Source organism: Hippocampus bargibanti, linkage group LG18 (genome assembly GCF_051943395.1).
Source record: "Hippocampus bargibanti isolate YZ-2025 linkage group LG18, ASM5194339v1, whole genome shotgun sequence".
In the NCBI taxonomy this organism is placed as follows: Eukaryota; Metazoa; Chordata; class Actinopteri; order Syngnathiformes; family Syngnathidae; genus Hippocampus; species Hippocampus bargibanti.
The window spans coordinates 10,894,841-10,919,792 of record NC_142751.1 but is presented as its reverse complement, the minus strand read 5'-3'; the positions used below and the strand labels follow the sequence as shown (position 1 = coordinate 10,919,792).

At 41.6% G+C, this 24,952-nt stretch overlaps 2 protein-coding genes across 4 annotated transcripts in view; both read left to right on the top strand.

Annotated features, from left to right (window-relative positions):
• Positions 1 to 14,576, top strand: part of exd3 (exonuclease 3'-5' domain containing 3) — a 46,093-nt gene extending 31,517 nt beyond the window's left edge. For all 3 annotated transcript variants that reach the window (XM_089021047.1, XM_089021045.1, XM_089021046.1), the window contains 2 exons: positions 12,722 to 12,788; positions 13,248 to 14,576. In XM_089021047.1, the coding sequence (XP_088877173.1) occupies positions 12,722 to 12,788; positions 13,248 to 13,564 (384 nt within the window). In that variant the 3' untranslated portion in view covers positions 13,565 to 14,576. The remainder of the gene's footprint in view (positions 1 to 12,721; positions 12,789 to 13,247) is intronic.
• A 6,856-nt stretch (positions 14,577 to 21,432) lies between these two features.
• On the top strand, positions 21,433 to 24,659 carry nrarpa (NOTCH regulated ankyrin repeat protein a). The gene is made up of 2 exons (XM_089021005.1): positions 21,433 to 21,840; positions 21,970 to 24,659. Exon 2 carries the CDS (start codon positions 22,236 to 22,238, stop codon positions 22,572 to 22,574), a length of 339 nt encoding a protein of 112 aa, XP_088877131.1. The 5' UTR covers positions 21,433 to 21,840; positions 21,970 to 22,235; the 3' UTR covers positions 22,575 to 24,659.
• The last annotated feature ends 293 nt before the right edge of the window (positions 24,660 to 24,952 follow it).

Sequence of the window (24,952 nt, the reverse complement as noted above, 5' to 3'; positions counted from 1 at the left end):
AGTGAAAGGATGGGAGCAGGCCATTTCCCTCCCCCGGATCGGGGGAGGGAAAGGCGGCTGGGGGGTGGGGGTTGAGGACTGTGGGGCTCAGAAAAGAGGGTTTGGATTCAGTTCCCACACTTCTAATTACTGTGTCACTGGAGACTGAAAGGGGACTGCCCCTTGGCCCGAGGGAATTCGCCGGGGCCGCTTGCGGAGAGGCAGAAGCGTTGCAGGGAAATCGGGACTAGTCGGGATTAAAGTGGATGCAAATCTCTCCATCCTACCCACTCATTTTTTTTTTACCCAAATGACTCCCTAACCCTCCTTTCGTTCTTCCATTTCCATTTTGTCTTTCGCCTGCAATCTTTTTTCATGATGGCGTACCGTCACCCGTCTTCAAAACCCCCCTACGTCCTCCCTTTTCAACCTCCCCGTCCGCCCTCCTGTGTCTCTTGTTGACACGGGCAAGTTGCCCTTCAACACTTTGATGTGAGTTTGAACTCGCGTGCACACACAAACTCACTGATGTCCCATCTTGCTTGATTATTGCCACTTAACCCCGCGCCTCCCCCTCATCCCCACTTTTATGTGCCTTTATCTCGCCTTTCCATAGTCACTGCACCTTTGCTTTCATCCTGATAGTTGATGTCAACAAGATAAACGGCCGGCGTGGGGAGGTCCCGCTTTGAAAATAGCCCTGTTCTGATATGAATCAAGAGTTATGATTTTAGCTAAATAATTCAGCCGGGAAGATGAAGAATATCGAAACTGCCTACCTGGATGGCTTTTATTGATATTTTTCACATTTACAAATATTGTCAAACGACGGATTGGATTTACCTCTATTAGTCTCGCAATGGTGAAATGTATATTTCACAGCAGAAAAGTTATGACAGGAATGAAAGAAGTAGAAAAACAAAATACAGGAGCTGCTGGAAAGGCAGCCACTCTCGCAGCGCTATCTTGAAGTCAAAAGAAAAAAAAAATAATAATATGAAAACACAAAGACACAGAGAGTCATTCATTCTTAAGCACTTGTACTGTACCCTATTTGTTGCATGAAGCAGTTCTAGATGGAAGAGGAGAGGATCAAAGCGTTCTTTTTGCCAGTGGATCAGTGAAATGTGCACGTCTGCCACAAGCTAAATGTTGAAAGCAAACACAAAGTGTTAACATCCATTGACAAAAAGTGATTGTCTCACATCTCCTGTCCCACGTAAATCCGCTTCAATTCCAAGCTGCGACAATTCCACATACTGTACATAGGTCCCGTTTCGTCTTATGATGACCTTCCATGTCCTCAAGACGGTGCGGCTCTGCTTGCGGTAGCCGCTATTGTCAATATTTACAGTCTTGGATGAGTCACTCCACATTACAATAACATTCCCTGCGTGCCTCAGCATCGGGAACCGATGAGAACAATGTAACAGTCACAGGCGCTTACGGGGTGAGCCAGGCGGGCAGCGGTTATATACAGCGGTGGCCTCCTGACCTTTTTCCCCCCACGGATTGGTTCAATGTCAGATAATATTTTCAGGCACCGGCCATAAGATGTGACAGATAAATACAAAAAAATAATATGATGCATGAAAACTGCTTGAGGAGCCTCGATGAGAAGAAAAAAGCGTCAGTGCAGAGCGCCGATGCGTTTGTGGAACTGTCGCGGGACAGGAGATTTGAGACAATCTCTTTTCGTCAATGGATGCTACAGCTTGGTGTTTGCTTTCAACATTTAGCTTGTAGCAGACGTGCACATTTCACCATGATGTCCCTGATCCACCGGTGAAAAGGATGCTCTGATTCTCTCCTCTTTCATCATCATTCAGAACTGCTTCATGCAACAACGAGGGTTCAGAAAGTGTTTAAGATTGAATGACTGTGTGACGTGTGTTTGTGTTGTCATATTATTTGTTATTTAGTTTTTTTGTTGTTTTGACTTCAAGATGGCGCCGCACGAGTGGCTGCCTTTACAGCAGCCCCTGTATTTCGTTCTTCGACTTCTTTCTTTCCTTTCCTCTTCCTTTCATCACTTTGCTGCTGTGAAATCTCAATCTCTCCACGCCGAGATTAATCAACCCTAACTGGATTGGATAGGATGTACCTTAATTCAATCCAATCTAGACCGCAACACGCGTTTTAGATTATCCATGGTAACATTTAAACGTACCTTCAAAATAAGATACGCAGCAAATACAATTCAACATCGCCGCATATGATGCAGATCATTTTAAGTATTACAATACAATACATATTGATTTATATAGCTCTTTAACAACTGCTGAAGCTGGAACAAAGCCCTTAACATGGACAGCTATCGTATATAGGAAATAAATCGGTCACAAAGATAGTAGAAAGCACCAAGAAGTGAAACCAAGATCAAGTTGGAATCATGCTGTCAAATGCTAAAGAGTACAAGTGAGTTTTGAGACAGGCTTTAAAAATGGGCAGCGAGGGGGGCTTGCCGAATATTCAGTGGCAGGTCATTCCAGAGAGGGGGACCAGCAACGGAAAATGCTCAATCCCCTCTGATCCTCTGTTTAGTTTTTGGCACATCTAATAATGTCTGGTCGGCAGACCTGAGGCATTGGGAAGGTGTGGAGGGGTGGTAACCTATCAATAACATGACCTAGAAATGCTCCTTGCCTTGCGTCAAAATGACATTTGTAGACAGACAATCCGGTAATTTTTCAAAATAAAATGTTTCAGATTCCAAAATAAATACAACGGAAGCAATGAAAAGTTATGTATTCTTTCTGCGGCCTGGTACCAAACGACCCACGGAGGTTCGGGATCACTGATATACGGGATTCTGCCAATGGCTCTCCCAAGACGAACCTTCTTGTTTTTTTTTTTTTTTGTCTACGTACGCGTATGTGATATTCACGCTGTTTGGTCGTGACTGTTTCAGAGTCGTCCGCACATGTCGGGGGATTTTGGAGGGGTTAACATTTAGCTCAGGAATGAGTAGGCTCATGAATGAGTAGGCTCCACTTGTCAAACACTAACATACCAACTATCGCATGTCATCTGCTACCCGTTGCGATGCCAGTCTTCAATTTCCATTTTCACCTATCATGCCAAAAGCTAACCCCATCAATAGAGGAAGACCGGTTGTCTAATCCAGCTTTGTATGCATTTTTTTATCCCTCCTCAAAACACATTGCCGAGCAAACGGCATTGTCAATGGACCTTTTCAGCACCCTGTTTTTATTTTATTTCTTGAGCTGCTTGTCTTCGAGACTTGCCTCGGCTATCTGGCATCTGAAGAGGGAAGAAAGAGTGCTCAGAGAAGCAGAGAAAGGAGGAGGTTAGAGGTGAGAGACAACCAGAGAGAAGTGGCCAGGGAGATTGAAGGGGGGAGGGGGGGCTGGAAGGGTAGATGAAGCTTTAAGCAAGACATAGAGCAAGAGAGACAACTTGGGTTCCAATTGGAGTGAGAGAGAGCGAGAAGGAAAAGAGGTTGGGGTTGAAGGTTGAGTGGAGAGAAAACAGAATTAACTGACTATGCCAAGCTGAAGGGAAAAGCATCGGTAGTATTTGTGTGTTAGTCAGATTGGTATCATTTCTTGGACAAACTGGAATCATCTCTTGTACACATTTTTAGCTCCAATAAAAAACGGTCGGGGGAGACGGAAGACAAGGATGAGCTGTTATTTGTCCAAATTCCAGTTTTTATAGATTTTTTTTTTTCTCAACTGTGTTTATGTGCTCAGCAGCAATTGAAGCTTAAATCAATGTTGACCCAGAAATAATGATGAGTAATATCCATCTTAAATGACGGACTGTGAAATGGAACTGATCTCATATACAGGTAACATCCGACTTACCGGCCCGACTTACGGCCACACGTACTCACGACCACGACCTCCAGACCCTATTTTAAAAATTGTAATTCTACGCCTGGCACCGCAATGCCTTAGCAGGCCGGCAATGCGTACAGCAATTTTGGCCAGCCGGCATCTCATTCTGGCACAGCAATCGACCGCGTGATGGCAACAGAGGGGGGAGTTTGCGAGTCAGCCTCCGAGTCTCTATTCTACATTTTGAATGGATTTCAACTTACGACCATTTTGACTTACGGTCATTTGGTCGGAACGGAACTCGGTCATAAGTCGGATGTTACCTGTATAAGTAAGAAAACGAATTGGCCTAAAAAAAGTGACTACCATATTTTCCGGTGTATAAGGTGCACCCAAAAGCCTTGATTTTCTTCAAAAGATGACCCTGCGCCTTATACGCCGGTGCGCCTTATATGTGAAGTAATACTGAGCCACAACAAGTCTTGCAACCACTGTCAGCAGCACCGACTGACTCCATTTATCCATGTAGAAGAAATAGTGGGTAAGCCCAGCCTCTACTGTCGCACCTTATAATGTGGTGTTGCCTTACATTTGGAAAACGTTTATATATTCATATACAGTAAAGTCTCGTTATATCGATATCGGTTATATCGATAGTACTGCTTATTACGATACTATTTCTATGAACTCAATGAGAAAATTTACATGCCGCAGGATCGGATATATCGATAGTCCGGTTATATTGATATTTTTTCCGACTCCCGAGAATATCGATATAACGAGAATTTACTGTATTATATTTGGAAAACTTTTTTTCATTCATTGAAGGTGCTCTTTATAGTCCGGTGCGACTTGTATATGGAAAAAGTTTGACAATACACCATTCACTGGGGCTGCGCCTTATACTCCGGGGCGCCTTATATACTGGAAAATACAGTATTTCCTGAACAGATAGCTATTTAAAAAAGTATTTAAGAGCCTAAACATCTACATCACTGGGAATATTCAGAATGACTTTTATGGTTGTTATCTTTAAATCTGTCCAGTGTATGCAGTGACCTGTGTGTGACCTTTTTTTTGGCTGCCGAGTGAATGTGTTCAAGGGAGTTGAGTCATAAGAAAGGAGTGTGTGACGTCAAGTCCAGACAAGCTCTACAACGGTCCAAGTTCAGGGTGCCGTCAGGTGGTCGTGGTTAGTTACCAGAGCTGCTAATTACAACAGACATGGCCATCTGAGACACTGCCCAGATCCCCTCTGGATCTTGTGGGAAACTTGACCAATAAGATGTTTTCCCGCAGTTTCCAACTAGCTTTAGCGAAGTGAGGACGACTTAATATTTTAATGCAGGGAATTTAAGTTCAGCGCTTATGCTGAATTTGACTAGCTTCCGCATCGGTATGTTAAGATCACGTTGCTAAAAATTGGTCAATAACACTTTCATGCTGATTATAACCGAATAACATAGTAGTAACCCCCCTAAAAGGGTTACATTATTTTCTTTTATTTACAGATGCTCCGCTACTTACGAACATTCGAGTTACGAACAACTGTACATACGAACATTTTTGTAGTGACATATATAGTGTTCTCTGCAGTTGTACATCTACATGTCTTTATAGAGCATATATTTTATTCAATGTTTATTTTTCAGTACAAACTAATACGGGTTACTTATACAAGCCTTAAACATACTTATATAAACCTTAAGCATACAGTACTTATATAAGCTTTAAACATACATCCCATACAAAATATAGCACTGAATCAACTTACAAAGCAATTCACCTTATGAACAAATTCACCTTATGAACAAATTCGCCTTACGAACAAATTCACCTTACAAAAGACCGTTCGAAATGTATCTCATTCGTAACCTCATAACATAGGAGTAACCCCCCTGAAAGGTTTAAATTGTTTTAGTTTATTTACAGACGTTCCCCTACTTACGAACATTCAAGTTACGAACAACTGTACATACGAACATTTGTGTTGTAACATATATAGTGTTCTCTCCAGTTGTACATGTCTTTATAGAGCATATGTTTTATTCAATTTTTAGTTTTCAGTACAAACTAATACAGGTTACTTATCCAAGCTTTAAACATACTTATATAAACCTTAAGCATACTTATATAAGCTTTAAACATGCATTCCATACACATAGCATACATACATATACATATACATACATATACCATACATATAGCCCTGACTCAACTTACGAAGCAATTCACCTTACAAACAAATTCACCTCAGAAAAGACCGTTCGGAATGTATTTCGTTCTTAAGTTGGGGAGCGTCTGTATTTTTGAAGGGCATGAAATGTTGCAAGTAACATGAAGACGGAAACAAAATAAATTGTTACAGCCTGCAAATAATAATAAAAAAACCAACTTTGAGGCCAATGTGATTGTTTGGTTTGCACAGTGTGATACAATAAAAAAACAAAACTATTTCTGTTTACTGCTTTACAGACATGTTTGGTTCCAGTTTACGTCTGGTGTTGATTATGGTCACTTCCAAAACCGCAGGATTTATTTTCCTAGTTCAAACAACTTTTAAAGTGCCATTTTTTTCCAGAAACACAGTCTAAGATTCTGGCATCCTCTATCATGTTATTGGCGCTACCTTCACACCGCAGTTAAAATGAGTCCCAGGTCTCCCCCCTTTAACCCCTCTGCACCCTTTTCCCCTCTTCATTTGTGACTTTTTCTTGGCAATGTCAGAAGCCCAAAAACCGCACGTTATCTGAGCTTTTCCAGATCGGATGTGGGTCACTTCAACATGTGGTCTTCAAGTTGCTCTTTAAATGCCTCAAAAGACAAGTGTGAGTTGTAAAGAGATGTGACTTGACTTTAGAACAGGCCAATACATTTCAGTCAACGGAGTTCAGTGAAGTTTCATGGCTGCTTTTTTCACTTCTTCTTGCAATTAAAATGGTGCTTGAATCTTCTTTTCGTATGTAAACAAACATAATAATGTCAGTCCAGAGGTGAAACCCTCGTCACTCTTACCCTTTCGCTCTTTATCATTGACTGTTTGTTCCTATGGATCCAAACTCCAGTATGGATCCGAACTAGTGTTCCATGGTCCTGGAATTCCCACAAAGTCTTTCCGTCCTACCTGGACAGTTTTTGTCCCATCTCCCAGACAAGCTGTATTTTAACGATGAATGCTAAAATTAGGTCAGCCTTTTTTAGGGAGTTTTGAAATGTGATGATTTTTTTTTTGCACTCTGCCATATAATTGCATTTAGGAGGACTCACTGAAGCTCAGTTGTTTTGTTTTTTGTTTGTTTTTTTAATCAATGTCCAAGACTCATTTGCAATTTTTCTTGGAATAGCTTATATCCGATAACAAAATCTCATATAATGCACTCTGGGTCTCCCACGGACAACTATAACGGATGGTTTATCGTTGAATGATTTTTTTTGTATGGTTATGTACTTTTTCATAATATATTACAGTAAAGTCTCGTTATATCAATATTCTCGGGAGTCCGAAAAATATCGATATAACCGGGACTATCGATATATCCGACCCTGCGCGCATGTAATTTTCTCCTTGCGTTCATAGAAATAGTATCGTAATCAGCGGTACTATCGATATAACCGATATCGATATAACGAGACTTTACTGTATATCATAACATATTGTACACATGCGTTAGACCACAGAATTCCCGAACAGCCCAAATTGGTGTTCTTAAACTTCCTCTAGATTCCAAAGTCATCAGAATGACACTTTCAATTGCAAACTCGCGCACTTGCTCACTACTTTACTCGTCGTCTTCTTTCCCAGTTCCCACGCTGCCTCTTTTTACCTGACGTGTTACAGTTTGAATCCAATCACTGATGCGCAATTGGCTGCGCGGATCATGTGACCTACATCGGCCCTCCAAGAAAAAGTGCCGCCTTTTTAGATTGCTGTAGGATTTTCCCATGGGAGCTGCCTGCGGAGTAAGCGCTGGTTGTGTGAGTGCGTCGGAGTGGTGGGAGGCAAGTGCGAGGGACACCCCCCCCCCCCTTCCCCGCCACCTACTCTCCAATATCCCCCTTTCTCCCCCCCCTTTTTTTTCCTCTCCACCACCTCCCATCCTTTGAAACACAGTATCACACTTTAGATGGCCTTTGTTGTCACAGCAAGAAGCATTCTTTCTCTGGCACAGCCACACGGAGTGTGAGAATGCCCGAGGTTCCCTGGAAAACACCGAAGGAACAAAAGAAAGAGACGACGTGTCGCAAGTGTCCAATATTAGAAGAAAAAAAAGTGCAATTAAAAGTAAAGTGCTTTTTGAATCTTAGCCGGCCTTTTGATCTCGTTCACTCTTTCATTTTGAGGCTTGCTAATTGAAATGAGGTGAAGCATTGTGGTCAAAAGCCGAAATAGACAGGCAGCCAGTGGGCTTTTTTTTGTGTTAGTTTTAAATTGCGAGTAAATCACAAGCGACGGGTCGTCAAAGTGAAAGATTGAATTGCCTATACGATACGGAATGACTGATGGTCGCAACTTAATGTGAAATCCGCTCTTTACCGTCGGCCTTTGTGGGCCCTTCATAGCTTCTTATATAAAAAGAAGATTTTGGATTTGTGAAATTATTTCTCTAGGTCGTTAATCCACTGTGTGCAGTTGCGATTATTACATTAACGTATTTACCGGTGTATAAGGCGCACCCAAAATCCTTCATTTTCTTCAAAGGGGGATCCCGCGCCTTATATGCATGTATGCCCTTTATGTGAAGTCATATTGAGCCTCAGCAGGTCTCGCAACTCCTGTCAGCGGCCACGACTCCATTTTCCCACTGTAAAAATAGTGCATAGCGCCTTATAGTATGGTGTGCCTTATATTTGGAATACATTGATATATTTGTGTTATATTTGATAAACTATTTTCATTCATTGAAGTTGCGCCTTGTAGTCCGGTGCGCCTTATATATGGAAAAAGTTTGAAAATACACCATTCATTAGGGGTGCACCTTATACTCCGGTGGGCCTTTTACACTGGAAAATATGGTACGTCCTGAATGGATAGCTATCAAAAAAAATGTTATTATATTTAGAAAACGTTTCATTCATTGGTGCGCCTTATAGTCCGGTGCGCCTCCTATATGGTAAAAGTTTGAAAATACGCCATTCATTATAGGTGCGCCTTATACTCTGGAAAACGTGGTACTTCTTGAATGGATAGCTATTTAAAAATGTCATATTTGGCTAACTCTTCATTCATTGGTGCGCCGTCCGCCTTATATATGGGACATTTTTGAAAATACGCCATTCATTAGGGCTGCACCTTATGCACCGGACAACACAGTACTTCCTGAACGGATGCCTATCAAAAAATGTTTTTATATTTAAAAAAATATTTTCATTCATTGTTGTGCCTTATAGTCTGGTGCGCCTTATATATGCAAATAGTTTGAAAATACACCATTCACTAGGGGTGCACTTTATACACCGGAAAATACAGTACTTCCCGAATGGATTTTTTTTAATATACTAATATGAAGTCACCTTTGGTTTTTGCTTTTTTTGATTGTTGCTGTGCCGATGACCATTTTGTGTTTGGGAGCCTTTTACTGAGCGAGTTGCTTGTTCTGTAGCCACAAAGGGACATATGTCTTCTTGTGCCGGTCCCAAGCCGGGATAAATACAGAGGCTTGTGTCAGGAAGGGCATCCGACGTAAAAGCTTGGCCAAAACAAGCATGCGGATCAAACCTCTAAAGATGGAGGACACTGATTGCCTGTGGCTTGAAGAGAAAAGCCGAAAGGAAAAGAAGAAGAGAATGTGAAGTCACCTTTGGATCTTTTTTAGAATCACCTATGCACATGTTTGGCATTAATTCCCCTTCTTTCTAAAAAAAAAAAGACATAAAAAAGTGAAGCAGTTAAATATATTGATGTGGAAAGTTTAGCTTTGTGTGTTTCGGCCAGCCAAAAGCAGCAAAAAGAAGAAAAAAATCATCCAGTCTCGGGCAGTAAGATGGAAGCATTGCCATCTGTATTAATTTAAACACAAACCACCCACTTTGACTCCTTTCATGTTGCATTTTTATTTCCATCTCAACCCCAAATTCATTGAGAGCCATCCACAAATCTGTCTGCGCGACGAATCACCCTGCGTGTGCCTCGTCGTCCGCTTTCGCCGCATACCTGCGCTCATTCGCTGCGTTTGAATGAAGATTTTCCAATGCATGTTGCGTGTGTGCCTCCCTTGTGCGTGGCTTAGCCTTGAGAGTTCATTGCAGGTTCTGGCTTGCTCCGCTCTGGGAAACTTTTGAGCTGAGCAAATAGCCCTTCTGTTTTTCTGGCTGCCTCCTCGCTCGAATGTGTGAGCTGCGGGAGTTCAAATGCGCATGTTTTTTTTTTTTTTTTTTGCACGCACCACCAGTGTTTTGTCTGTACCGGTGGAATTTTCCTTTTTTCTGCGAATGCGTGTTTTCCGTGTATGTGAGCGTGAAGGTGCTATAAAGGGAGGGATGAGTCTCATTCCCACAGACAAGACAGAAGCTGCTAACACCTCAGCCTCTTCCCACACCTCCGCTGTCTAGCCGCTCGCCTCGTGTCTTGACCTCAGTCACCGCAGAGGCAAACGCGGCTTGCCTTTAAGCCAGGGGCGGCAAAGCTACAGCCTGTTGGCCATTTAGTTGCCAGTGTGAGTGTAAAATGGAAAATCAGCATCTCATAGAGATAGACTGCTAAGCTCGGTCTTCCGGGAGGCATGTTTTCATGACTTCGCTTCTCGCCCAAATGCGGCCTATGGTCAGTTTTTATCCGGCCCGGAGCCCATGTCAGAAAATCAATAACGTCTGGCTCACATGTCGAATTAATTAACTCATTCACTCCCAGACGATGTGCAAAAAAATGTGTCCACTCCAGTGCCAGGGTTTTTGTCATTTTCACTGAAATTGCAGGACCCACAGAATATTGACTTTTAGGACTACATAAACCTTCAATTCAGCGTAAGAAACCTTAGACTCTCTTCTTTCATCAGAATAAAAAGAGTTAATTCCTAAGTTATATGGGTCTAGAGCACAGGTGTCAAAGTCAAGGCCCGCGGGCCAAATCCGGCCCGCCACATCATTTTTTTCGGCCCGCGAAAGCAAATCAAACTTGTTAAATTCCATGATGATTTCTAAAATCTGAGTCAAAATGTCATATTTTTGGATGTAAACCACAATAAAAGTCATTATTCTTGACTTCAGATTTGAAAACGAGTTATTCATTAATTTTCTGTGTGCTCTATATGTAAAATTTGAAGGGATTTAAACATTCTAATGGGTTCCACAAATTCATAACGGCCCTCGAGAGGAAACCATAACTACAATGTGGCCCGCGGCAAAAAAATGACTTTGACACCCCTGGGCTAGAGTTATCTGAGTTTGAAATGGGGGTGGCTGTACAAAATACAATACTTACAAATTGGTTTATATAGCGCTTTAATAACAGCTGAATCTGTAACAAAGCGCGAACATGGTAAAAAGGAAAATGATGCCCCTTTGTGGAAATGAAAAAAAAAAAACATTGCCAGATTTCTAGCCAGTGCTTTATCAGCACCCCCAGCAAGAAAAACCAAAACCGGAATACATTCGGGAATGGCGCTCTACGTCATATTTTCAATTCCTGAATACATTCGGGAATGGTAGTGAATGCGTTGATACATTTGGCAGTAACATACATGGAAAAAGTTTGAAAATACACCATTTGTTGTGGGTGAACCTTATACACCGGAAAATACGATAGTTACTGTTATATGTAAAGAACGTTTGCCCCCCCCCCCCCCTTTACATTTTTAACACACCAAATCTTGCCCCCTCCCCCCTTTCCAAAAATGTTGGACACCCCTGACCTCGCCCCTCTAGCCTTGGCTAATACTTTTAACGTGAATGAAAAGTGTTGAGCAGGGTTTGATTTAAAGCCCCCACTCCCCTGTACTTAAGTGGAATTTTGTTTGCTGGGTGGAGCTCAGGTGTGTTGACAAGGCTTTTAGCACTCGCATGCTGTCAGGATGGCCAACAGACAAGTGTGTGTCTATGAGTGTGTGAATGTTGGTCGGGGGCCGGCAAACAAGAGGGCACTAATGTCCCGCCACGGAGGATGGGTGTCCTCTACTATCGAGGATAGCGATGGCAGGGACGTGCGAACGTTCCCGAGGCGTCAACGCTCTTCCCGCGTACACGCACTCCCATCGATCGGGTTCCGTGTTGCTCCTTTCACGCCAGAGCAACAAGGTGGGAAAAATGTCTGCTTCGTGGACGCTCGCCAATACAAGTTGTTAGACAATTTACTTGTCGGTTTCGCCGAAAACAAAAGCAAAGATGATCTTTTGGCATGTGTATTGAAAGCATTATTCCGTGTAATGCGGTCTTATTAACTCATTCACTGCCAGACGATATGGAAAAATGTATCCACTCCAGTGCCTGGGTTTTTGTCATTGTCACTTGAATTTGAAGATCCACAGAATATTGAGTTTTAGGACTACGTAACCATTCAATACAGCATTAGAAACCTTAGAATCTCTTCTTTCGTCAGAAAAAAAGTTAATTCCTAAATTATATGGGTCTGGAGTTATATGCGCTTGAAATGAGGGCAGCTGTCCGAAATACAATGCAATACATACATGTTGGTTTATATAGCGCTTTAACAACAGCGGATGCTGGAACAAAGCGCTAAAATAGAAAAAAAGATAAATCCTTCCCCATTGTGGAAACAAAAACCATTTTCAGAGGCTTTGGTCAGCGCTTTTTCGGCACCCAAGCATGAAGAAAACAAATCCTGAACAAATTCGGGAATGGCGCTCTGTCATATTTGTAATTCTCGAATGAATTCATTCATGGCGGTGAATGAGGTAAACTTCAAAGATGGCAACACCTTGCGAACATTGAAACAGGTGTTTAACCTAATTAGTGTGTATTTCTCTCCTTTCTTTTTTTAAATACAGGCATGTAACAGCGATCAGTATGTGGCACTGCCCAGACAAGACATGATCAGGATGCTGAAACAAAAAGGTAAGTCAACCACCGCAAAATGACATGCAAAGCTAGCATAGCATTATGCTAATGCAAGGGTGGCAAACTCATTTTTTTTGCCGCGGGCCACATTGTATTTACTGTTTCTTCTCGAGGGGCCATTATGGGGAATATTTTGGGAAGCCATTAGAATGTTTAATCCCCTCCATAAATTACATAATAAAGCGCACCACAAATTCATGAAAAACTTGTTTACAAATCTGAAATCAAGAATAATGATTATTATTGTGGTTTGCATACGACAATTTACAATTTTGCTTTGAACTTTAGCAAGCTTCATGAAATTTCACAAGTGATTTGCTTTCGCGGGCCAAATAAAATGATGTGATGGGCCAGATTTGGCCCGCGGGCCTTGACTTTGACACCTGTGTGCTACCGTGTCCAAACATAGCGCATGTTTTCATTTATTTTTTTTTGCTTCTCACTTTGTTTTCAAAGGATTCCTCCAACCGAACTATACGTCACCGACAGCACCCGAAGAAGAGCCGCCTTATCTTGAACTCCCCAGGTATAGTCCTCAATGTAAATGGGCCTCCCTGTCAGATCTGAACCCCGTGACCTGGAGCTTTCCCGGGGGGGCGCCCATACAGCTACACACTGTCCCGCCAACCCTGATACCCAAGGTACCACATTACTTTGTCTGTACCCGGTGTGGGAAGGTGTTCTGGGAGGGTTCTCACTTTGAACGGGTTCTTTCGATGTTTAAGGCGGTCATACACATCACAGATGATGATGATACACAATTAAACATTTAAAAAAAAATAGTAAAACACAAGAAAAGCTGATTTTTCTTGTTTTTTTTATTTTTGTTGTTTTTAATCTTACCTAAGTTGAGTCTTTACATTGAAGTGAACCAAGCGTTTTTTATACAATTTGATGTGTTAGATGTTACTTAAAAAGTGATGTAACTAAAATGCAAACCTTGAAAACAAACATGTTAACGATGACATTGAAGTTTGCTTTCACTTTTAAGTCCAATTGTTTCTGTCATTATTTTTTTTAAGAAGCTCCGCAAAAGGAGGTCTTTTTTTTGTAACTCATTCACTGCCAGACATGCAAAAATGTGTCCACTCCAGTTCCAGTGTTTTTGTCATCGTTGCTCAAATTCCAGGACACACAGAAGATTGAGTTTTAGGACTACATAAACATTCAATGCAGCGTAAGAAACCTTAGACTCTGTTCTCTCATCAGAAAAAAATAGTTAATTCCTAATTTTTTGGGTCTGGAGTTATCTGAGCTTGAAATGGGGGCAGATGCACAAAATACAATGCCATACATACGTACATACATACATCTGTGTAAGCTCTCAGTCGTACAGGAGTGGTCCATCGATGAGAAGGTTTCTTCAGCCGTCATCTGTACAAATTTGAATTTCAAATTTGTACATATGACAGCTGAAGAAACCTTGTCATCGATACATACATACAGTAAAGTCTCATTATATCGATATTCCCGGGAGTCGGAAAAAATATTGATATAAAATAAAAGTGGGCAATAAATGGGGGATCTTTGATATGGCATGTAATTTTCTCTTTGAGTTCATGGACTGCGTATCTAGCATGCTTTTGTACTGTAGTGAAGTGAAAAATAAACTTGTGCATTAAATAAAAATGTCATTTATTATTTTCATAACGCACTCTATCAATAGTGACCGAGTTGCACTCGACATTGTTCTATCCCCACGAGAGAAACCACAAATGCCAGCATGTGCATATGTGGATACTGTATGAAAAATTTCGATTATTGTAAGCGGTAAAGGTATCTCAATACAACACAATTAAATAAATGTATGGAAAACAAAAAATGCAACGTTTACATTACTTACGTTGATAAAGTATTCTGCGGTACGTCGAACTCAGCCACTATTGCCTTGTACTTCGTTCCGAGGTCACAATTCTTACGTTTCCCCATGGTTGAAATTGGTGTTGAAGACTACAGTATCTAATTTAAAGCAGATTCTTTACTTACAGACAGTGTAGGTGTTCAAATACCTGACATTAGATATCAAGTAGACAGAATGAACTTAGTACAACGAAGACTACAGTATGTTTCAGATGCTATTGCAGCTCTGCTACACAGTGCAAGACACGAAAGCTGGTCACGTGACCAACGGTGTAACAGATGCAGATTTTGCTAATGGTGGTATTATATTGAAATCCTTAAGCAAATCTCGATTCAGCTTAAAGTACAACCGACGCCACAAGTTGTATCCATAATTTGTAAAATGGCTTCAAATGACTGCTACTGAGCGTATTTTACAAAGATTCCACCGCATATAGCTATATTTTACGTTTTAAGACTCGCGCTGAATATTCCGGAAGTCTTGGTTTTGAGTCGGTGACGTCACGGAAGGAACGCCCCTGACCGAGAAAGGACACACTGTAGCAGTCCTTTCATTACGTCAATGCATTTTGCGGGACTTTGTTTGGTCTGAAAACTTCGTGTTGATGGCAAAATTAGAAGGAAAACACATAAATAACGCAATGGTGAATCGTTGTGTGTTGCACCCAGCAATGATTTGATGTTTGCTGACAAAAAAAATCCCAAGAGACAAATAAGCCCATTTCCACAGAGCTTTCTTGCCATCTTCTGCCTTTTTTAGTGCTACATTTCCCCCCCAGATGCCTCAAAATGACACGGAATAAATTCTTTAATCGATTGCAAACATGTATGCTTTCCTCTTCAGAACTATTTGAATCACATTCATAACTGGATGAGTAACAAGAAAGCATCTTCTCTGAATCTGAAACATTGTTTTGATTCTAGAGCAAGGCAAGACGTCCTGGCGTGACGTCACGAACAAGGGGGCGGGACTGTCTGAAACGCGCCATTTCCGCCGTTATTTTTAAGTACTTTTGTGACACTAAGTCATTTTTATTGGTGTTTTTCAGTTGAATAAAAAATATCCGCCTGCGTATTTTGGGTATTTTAGATGCTATAAAATGTTTTTCTGATGTCAGTTAGGAAACAAAAAAAATGGTGTCGGTTGTCCTTTAAACATACATTCCATACAAAATATCGCATTGAAGCAACTTATGAACAAATTCACCTTACGAACAACCGCTGGGAATGTAATCTTGTTCATAAGGTGGGAAACGTCTGTACTAACTATCTTTCACACTTGGCAAGTTATACACTTTCCTTGATTGATTCATGGCATTCAAAAAAAAATCTGAAATTTCCTGCGGCATGTTGTGCTGGGACTCATTGGAAAAGAAATGTTTGTCAATCATACACGACTGATTGTTTCTGACGCATCCCACATTCCATTCAGTTTGCGCAACTGACAGTTGAGGAACTTTTTGAATGTCAACTTGCTAATTGCGTCACTTCAAGGGAATCTAATCGCTCTCCGCAAAGTGAGGCTTTGTCGCTCAGTGTAAAAAAATGACACCGTGTACAATCCAGGTTGTCTGTCTGGACTTTGTTAGGACGTCGTGTCTTTTCAAGGATAATACACGGGGGGATCTGTTCATTGCGGGGGGGGGGGGGTTTGAACATGGAGTTTAACAAGAAACCATTGCGCACAAAGGGGCAATTGTGTCGACACGATGACGTTCCAAAACTGAAATGTTGCTTCTGTCTTCTGATCTGTCTTTGATATCTTAAAGGACAACCAACGTCACTTTTTTTTGTTTCTTAACTGACATCAGAAAAACTTTTATAGTATCTAAAATACCCAAAACACGCAGTATGATATTTTTTGTCAAATGCAAAACACCAATAAAAATGACTTAAAGTGTCCAAAATCTGCAAAAAAATTGAGCTGCGAATTTTCAGAAAGTCCCACCCCCAGTTCGTGACGTCACGCCAAGATGTCTTGCATAACTGGATAATCAAAACAATGGCTTCAGATTCGGAGAATATGCTTTCTTGTTACACATCCACTTATGAATATGATTCAAATAGTTCTGATGAGGAAAGCATACATGTTTGCAAACGATTAAAGAATTTATTCCATGCCATTTTGAGGCAACATTGGGGAGAAACGATCACCAGAAAAGAGACACAAAATGGCGACCACCTGTGGCCACCTTCGTTTCCACAGGCTGATAAATTCCTTATATGGAGCTTGGACACCCTCTTCTGGCGGCTTTTGGGTGCAACACAAGGTTTTCAGACCAAACAAGTAAAGCAAAATACATTGACGTGATGGAAGGACTGCTACAATGTGTCTTTTTTTCGGTCAGGGGGCGTTCCTTTAGTGACGTCACGTACGGACTCGTCACCAACTCAAAAACGAGACTTCCTGAATATTCAGCGCGAGTCTTAAAACGTAAAATGTAGCTATATGGGGTGGAATCTTTGTAAAATACGCTCAGTAGAAGTCATTTGAAGCCATTTTACAAATTATGGACACAACTTGTGCGGAGACGTCGGTTGTCCTTTAATAGGTGCTCCCGGGTGCTTCAAATATAAACATGCTGACTGACTGATTCACAGCGTGCGCTCCCGTCCAGTTTTTTATGCTGAAGTCTCTGTCTTTGAAACCACAACACGCAGCCCGTTCTGGTGTCGCCTTGGACACTCTAAAGCGAATTTGCCACTTTCTCTCCAGGCAGAAGTTCTGCCATGAGAGTGAAGAGCGAGCGCCATCTCTGCTGCAGCGCCATGTTATTTGATCCTTGCTCTTTCTTTTGCTGGGAAGAAAAGCTCGCCACTTTCCCACGCTCTGAGGACACGTGGTGCCCGGAATGAATTGGATGCACAAGGCCCTCCCTCCAACGGTACCACGTCACCTCCTTTCTCTCACTCGCCCGCTCTCTCCCCAGCTCTCTCTCGCTCTCTCTCTCTCTCTCTCTCTCTCTCTCTCTCTCTCTCTCTCTCTCTCTCTCTCTCTCTCTCTCTCTCTGTCTTTGTCTCTGTCTTTCTCTGTCTCTATCTGTCTCTCTCTGTCTCACACACCCTCTGGCTCTCTCTTTCTGTCTCTCTCTCTCTGTCTCTTTCTCTGTCTGTCTCTCTCTGTCTCACACACGCTCTTTCTCTGTCTCTCTCTCTCTTTCTGTCTCTCTCCCTTTCTGTCTATCTCTCTTTCTCTGTCTGTCTCTCTCTCTGTCTCACACACCCTCTCTCTCTCTCTCTCTCTCTCTCTCTCTCTTTCTGTCTATCTCTCTTTCTCTGTCTGTCTCTCTCTCTGTCTCACACACCCTCTCTCTCTCTCTCTCTCTCTCTCTCTCTCTCTCTCTCTCTCTCTCTCTCTTTCTGTCTATCTCTCTTTCTCTGTCTCTCTCTCTCTTTCTCTGTCTGTCTCTCTTTCTCTGTCACACACACCCTCTTTCTCTGTCTCTCTTTCTGTCTATCTCTCCTTCTCTGTCTCTCTCGCTGTCTCTCTCTGTCTCACCCTCTCTCTCTCTGTCTCTCCCCCTCATTCTCTCTCTCCCTCTCCCTTTATCTCTCTCTCTCAGTCTCTGTCTTTCTCTCTGTCTCTCTCTCAACCTCTCCCCCCCCCTCTCTGACTCTCTCCCCTCTTTCTCCCTCTCTCTCTCCCCCTTTGATCCCTTTCTCTCTCTCTCTCAGACTTCTCTCTCTCTCCCCCTCTCTCTGCCAACTCTGTCTGTCTCCCTCTCTCTGTCTCTCTCCCCTCTGTCTCTCTCCCTCCCCCCTCTCCCCCTTCTCTCTTTTGCCCTCTTTCTCTTGCTCTCCCCCACGCTTTGTTTATCAAGGCATTTTAATCCAATGGAGATCGACTTCCAATAATAGAACCGCAACTCACTTCTGTGATCATTCTAAAAGTTCATTCCACCACGGATGATTGAGTAGTCCCAATAATACAACAATAATGTTTTGAATCCAAGCATCCTTTTGTTACTTCCCAAAGTATTGTTTATCTGGTTTTTGGCCACTTCCCATTGAATTATTCCGAAGAATTCAACGAAACAAACGCTGAAACATGTTGCTGCTGCGGTTTGCGCAAATGTTTTCCAAGTGTCCGCACGCACTGAAGCCAAGTTGAGATGGTGGACAGATGTTCCCGATTTTCCGTAAGTTCTCCTTCATTCACCAAGTCAAAGAAAGAAGTAGAAAAATGCACACGTAAACATAAGCAAAACACGTGTAGATCCAAATCCCATTCACACAAGAAAAAAAAAACATACGCTTTGTTCCACTTTTGAAGTACAATACGAGTCAGTGACGGCGACAAAAAGGACTACACATCTGTTTCTGAATACGGCCTAAAAAAGATCGCAGTCAAATTCTCACCACATTAATTGGAATGAGTCAGTGCTTTGTATTTGAACGTTTGCAGCTGTGGGAACAAACAACAAAGAGGCTCACCGACACCTGTAGACGCACCCATTCAAAAATGCTTTGCTGAATCACATTCAGGTTTGAAACTCCTGCAAATTTTCACCTTCATTTTAGCACATTGGCCATACCTCACTGATTTTCACACATTCAGAATAACCTTTGGTGCCGTCCATATACAGTTTTTTTAATTACCGTATTTTCCGGTGTATAACAGTATAAGGCGCACCCATAATGAATGGTGTATTTTCAAACTTTTTCCATATACAAGGCCACTATGCCTTATATATATATTTTTTAACATACGTATACCATATTTTCCCATGTATAAGGTGCACCCCCAATACATATTTTTTTCTGAACTTTTTCCATATATAAGGCACATCGGACTATAAGGTGCACCTTAAATGAATGAAATAAATTGTTTCCGTATATAATATGTCAATATATACAAGTTCTCCAAATATAAGGCACACCAGATTAAAAGGTGCTACAGTAGAGGCTCGTTTTACCCACTTCTTATCCCGTGACTGTAAAGTGTCCTTTTGAGTTTTGAAAGGTGCTTGCCAATTAAATGTATTATTATTATTATTATTATTATTATTTATTTATTTATTACTTCTACACGAGAAAATGGAGTCTGTGGCTGCTGACAGGAGTTGTGAGACCTGTTTTGGCTCAAAATTACTTCACATATCAAGCGCACTGGCGTATAAGGCGCAGGGTTATCTTTTGTAGAAAATCAAGGCTTTTGGGTGCGCCTTACACACTGGATAATGTACTTTTTTAATTAACTTTGTTAAGTCTGATATAAACTGTTTTGTTTCACCTGCAGCTATTGTGAAAGTACTATATAAATCAGGATATATATAGATATATATATATATTGATATACAATCATAATGTGGTTTTCAACCATCTGTTCCAGAAGGCTGTTCAAAAAGTGAGTGGTTTGAAATCCCAAGCTATTTTATTAGCCAATTATAAAAGGCGAATACACTATGCTGGAAAAAAAATGCGTAAATCACAAGAAAAACATGTCTGCTCTCAATGTACGGTACGGTGTCAGGAAGCTGAGAGGAGTCAAGTGGCATTTTTGGGGTTGGCTTAGTTTGATCTGAAGAGTAAGAATCACAAAGTTTCTCATTTAAAATGAATTCGTTGAGAATAGAGCTGTTTAAAAACCAAGGTATGACTAAGTAGATGGTGTTAAAGTAATATAATTCTACATCTGTATATATTGCAGGCTTTTATTTTTATGTTGTTTTTGTTTTTTTGAAACAGCAAAGTCGGTGGAAATCTGCAGCCGCAAAATGTGCACCAAATGTACAGTTGAGAGTGTGGGAAAGAACACACAACAGAGCAAACGGCCCACATACACCTTTTGTGCGGTTTGCACTCATTTCCTCCATCCATACGTTTGTTACACTTCAGCAATATTCTCTCACCACCTCTTACGCGAGGTGTCAGTCACGCACGCACGCACACACACAAGGCTTCGGTTCCCACGGTTGGTGGGGGTGACCGAGCGGCGTGTCAATCCGCGCAAAGCGTCACCTCTTTTCACTCGCTGCAAAAAAAAGGAGGAAGTAGAGCGGTCCCTTTTGTTATGTCAAGTCCCACACAGTCTAGTCGTTTCAAAACAACTGCAATATATGCGCAGTTTATGATTTAAGAAGCCGACTCTAATCTCTTGCGCGACAGTTGTTCTAAATGAGGGGACAGACTTCCGGGTTGCGTTATGGGTCGGTGGGGGTATTTGTTGTGCCATTTGCTTCCTCTTTTTTTCCTTCTTTCATCACACGCGGGTTCTTGCTCACTGGATTATACCCCCACGAACATTTAACGACCTTAAACTTTATTGTGTAAATACGTGATTGAAAAGTGAAGAAATTCTACCTTTGCTTGTAACTTCATGTGTTATAAAATAGGAAATTTTATTGAATACAACAGCCCTAAATGCATCACTATTATGGGGGAAATACCAGTACAGTAGCACCCAAAAATTGCTTCATATTTTATCCACCTTTGGTTAAATAGTTTTATTAATATTTATGACACGACGTGATGTTTTTTTTCGGTATTGCTGACATTGGCTTCGATGAAAATAAATCACTGATACAATATGATTGTTTCATTATAAATTAAGCATTGTTTCTCGCTATGGAGTTCGGCAAAAAGTAATCATTGCGACCACTTTCTTATTGAGATTAGATTACATTATGATGATGATGATTATTATTATTATTTATTATTATCAAATACATCTGTTAGTTACATTATTATTATAGTTACATTATTATATATATAGATAGATAGATAGATAGATAGATAGATAGATAGATAGATAGATAGATAGATAGATAGATAGATAGATAGATAGATAGATAGATAGATAGATAGATAGATAGATAGATAGATAGATAGATAGATAGATAGATAGATGGCGCTGATGCGGTCGGGGGGAGTCTCAGACAGGGAAGACCACGCCCCTCCCGCCCGCCTCGCCACTTCGAGAGCCGGCATCAGCCTATAACCTTGCCGGGTTTCCACCCATTCCTCCACATTTGTTTCTCCCACCCCCACCGGCTCCCCCGTATTGTCATGCAAATAAAGGACGCGTAAAATATTCCTCCAGTGCTCTGCAACCAGCCGGCCAGAGCGCATTGAGGACGCAGCCGAGCGGACACCACGCTAGTGGATTTCTATCTTTTTTTTTGTTTCTTTGTTTTAGTTTAGTTCTTTTTCTCTTTTATTCGGCGTTCAACAACCGTCCGTCCCTCAGGTAGGCCCGTAAAATTCATTCCGAAGCAAAAGTTTCAGTGCGTAAAAGCCTTGTTGCACGCGTTTGGATGTGGTGGAATGCGGTCTAAGTTGGACTTTGTGTGCGTGTGTGTTTGTCCTACGTTTACAGACAGACTCTCGTATCAACGTCTAACGTGGACGTGTGGGGAACCAAAGAGGGAGAGAGAGGTCCGGGGTGTCCCGATAGGTCCTCATCCGCTGCTGCTCGGAAACCAGGGACCGCCGTCGCAGCGCAAGGGGATCATCTTACCTTGAGGATCTGTGTGTTTTCACTCATTTTTGGGGGATATACAAACAAGTGTGGCCAGGCGCGAGTGCCTTACTCGACGGGATTACTGGGCCCACCCCCTTCCCCTCCTGTCCTCCAACGCAGCCATGAGCCAGGCGGACGTGTCCACATGTTCAGCCCCACAGAGGGTCTTCCAGGAGGCGGTGAAGAGGGGTAACACCAAGGAGCTGCACTCGCTGCTACAGAACATGACAAACTGCGAGTTCAACGTCAACTCGTTCGGACCTGAGGGCCAGACGGCGCTGCATCAATCCGTCATCGACGGTAATCTGGAGCTGGTCAAACTGCTGGTCAAATTCGGCGCCGACATCCGACTCGCCAACCGGGAAGGCTGGAGCGCACTGCACATCGCCGCTTTCGGGGGTCACCAGGACATTGTGCTATACCTCATCACCAAGGCCAAGTACTCCTCTGGGGCTCGGTGATCGCTCGTTTCCGGCTTCCGTCACTTCTTCCTTCCCTTCTCTCTGCTGTGTGTCAGGTAAAAGAAAAAAATGCAATGGCAACAAAACTCTCCACTTCATTGTCTCGTTCGTGTGCCAAACATCAGTCGGGCTGCGTTGGAATCTTACCATCACATTACATTTAGTTTATTGGTACTAAAACAGGGGTGGGGTGGGGTCATGCAAAATTTCACAATTATTTTTAGATGCTCTCAGCTGGCACGCCTTAGATTGACCACCCCTGTCCTAAAAGCTTTCTTGTTGAATGTGTCGACTGTAGACGATGCATTCCCTTCATTGTTTATAAGCACCCCCATCTCCCTCCCATCTACAATGATGTCCGCTAAAACTGCCATTTTAAACTTATTTAACTCATTCACTGCCAGACAATGTGCAAAAAATGTGTCAACTCCAGTGCCAGGCTTTTTGTCATTGTCACTCAAATTCCGGGACCCACAGAATATTGACTTTTAGTACTACATAAACATTCAATTCAGCGTTAAAAAAAACTTGGACTCTTAGCTTTCATCAGAAAAAAGAGTTAATTCCTCAATTATATGGGTTTGGAGTTATCCGAGCTTGAAATGAGGGTGGATGCACAAAATACAATGCAATACATTCACATTGGTTTATATAGCGCTTTAACAACACCTGAAGCTGGAACAAAGCGCTAACATGGGAAAAAAGGGAAATGATGCCCCCTTGTGGAAGGGAAAAACATTGCCAGAGGTCTGGCCAGTGCTTTATTGGCACCCAAGCAAGGAAAAAAACGAACTAGTTCGGGAATGGTGTTCTACGTGATATATTTAATTCCTGAATACATTTGTGATTGGCAGTGAATGAGTTAACATGAATTAGTGCACTTGATACTGGAATATTTGAAAGGGAAGAGAAAACAAAACAAGAAGAGGTTGATGTATTGTTTTTTTTGAAACACAAAAGAGGGGCAATTACGGCTATCCCGATATGTTTTGTTATTGTTGTTGCTGTTTAACCGTCATGCTGTAACAACAAATAACTTCCTTGTGTTTGTCAAGTACTGTACACGATAGCTTTACTTTTATTTCCATCATTGTTTGAAAAGAAAGACGCAAAACCATTCAACTCGCCATCATTCCAAATTTTTCAAGCCACTTTGCCAACCATCACTGTGCTGTTTTTTGAAAGGAAAAAAAACACTCTCTTTTATTTTGAAAACAAAAATACAATGACAAATTGGAATCACTTTAGAAACTCATTTCAGTATTCTGTTAACACCCTCACTGTGAAAGCAGGCTGTTTTTTTTTGTTATATTTATGAAGGTACATTTTGATTGAAAAAAAGAAGAGAAAATGATCTTTAAATGTTAGAGGATGACTCAAGCTGCTTCGGTTAAAAAAATAAAATAACTGTCCAATGTGGAGGTATCCCTTAGTGCCCCCCCCCCCCCCTATTCATAGCCCTCCTACTATCAGGATCGGTTGCCTTTTTTTGCCAGCTACCTCGACTTTTAAAGTATTCTCATGTTGTGCTTATGCCAGTATGTTGTGTGTGTTTTTTTTTTTTGAGTGTGTGTCCCCCCTAAAAAACGACCCTGCACCCCCAGTTGGGACAGTTTGTTTCACACTACAACCAAACCAGTACAGACAAGCTAAGCATCCGTGTGCCTTTCTGCAATCTCTTTTTTTTTTGTGGTGGCAGGCTGCGTGGTTTTTTTTTTTTTTTTTCAGTCAAGGCAACATGTGGAATGACTTCTAAATGCAGGGAGTTTGAATTGCACAAATACACGGAGCCTTTTGGCTTTGGATGGAAGAGTTACTACTACTGACTTTTTGAACACACACACACACACACAGAAACACACACACACAAAATGGCAACATGTGGCAATTGAAGGACTTACAAAGAAAATCCTTTAAAAAGTTGCCCGTTGCATTAAAAAAAAAGTCCTGGCACCCTAACATTTGAATCAATGCTGCTTGTTTTTTGTCATGATTATTCTTTTTTTTTTTTTCAAAGGCTTCACACAGCAGCTTCGCGGGAAGAATGCGTGTCCTTTGAAAGTGTATGCTTCTCATGAACCCCCCCAGAAAAAAAACACAAAATACACAAACGGCAGTAAACTAAAGCGATTGGATTGGTATTAGGCAACACATGAAATATGTATCGCTTGTCTTAAACTTGATGTTTCTTTTGTTTTAATTTTTTTCTGTTTCAATATTGCACTGATGACTGCTGTCGAGGTTGGCTTTTTATGTGCCGACATTTATTATTTTTTTTCTGAACAGAAAAAAAATGAACAGCAAAATATTATTGTATAAATATATGTTCCAGGTGATAAATATGCATGTTACTTTGCAGAAAACCTGATTTTCTAGCA

Bases quoted from the DNA above. Each gene is read 5' to 3' on its own strand.
- nrarpa (XM_089021005.1), top strand. From the start codon at position 22,236: ATGAGCCAGGCGGACGTGTCCACATGTTCAGCCCCACAGAGGGTCTTC.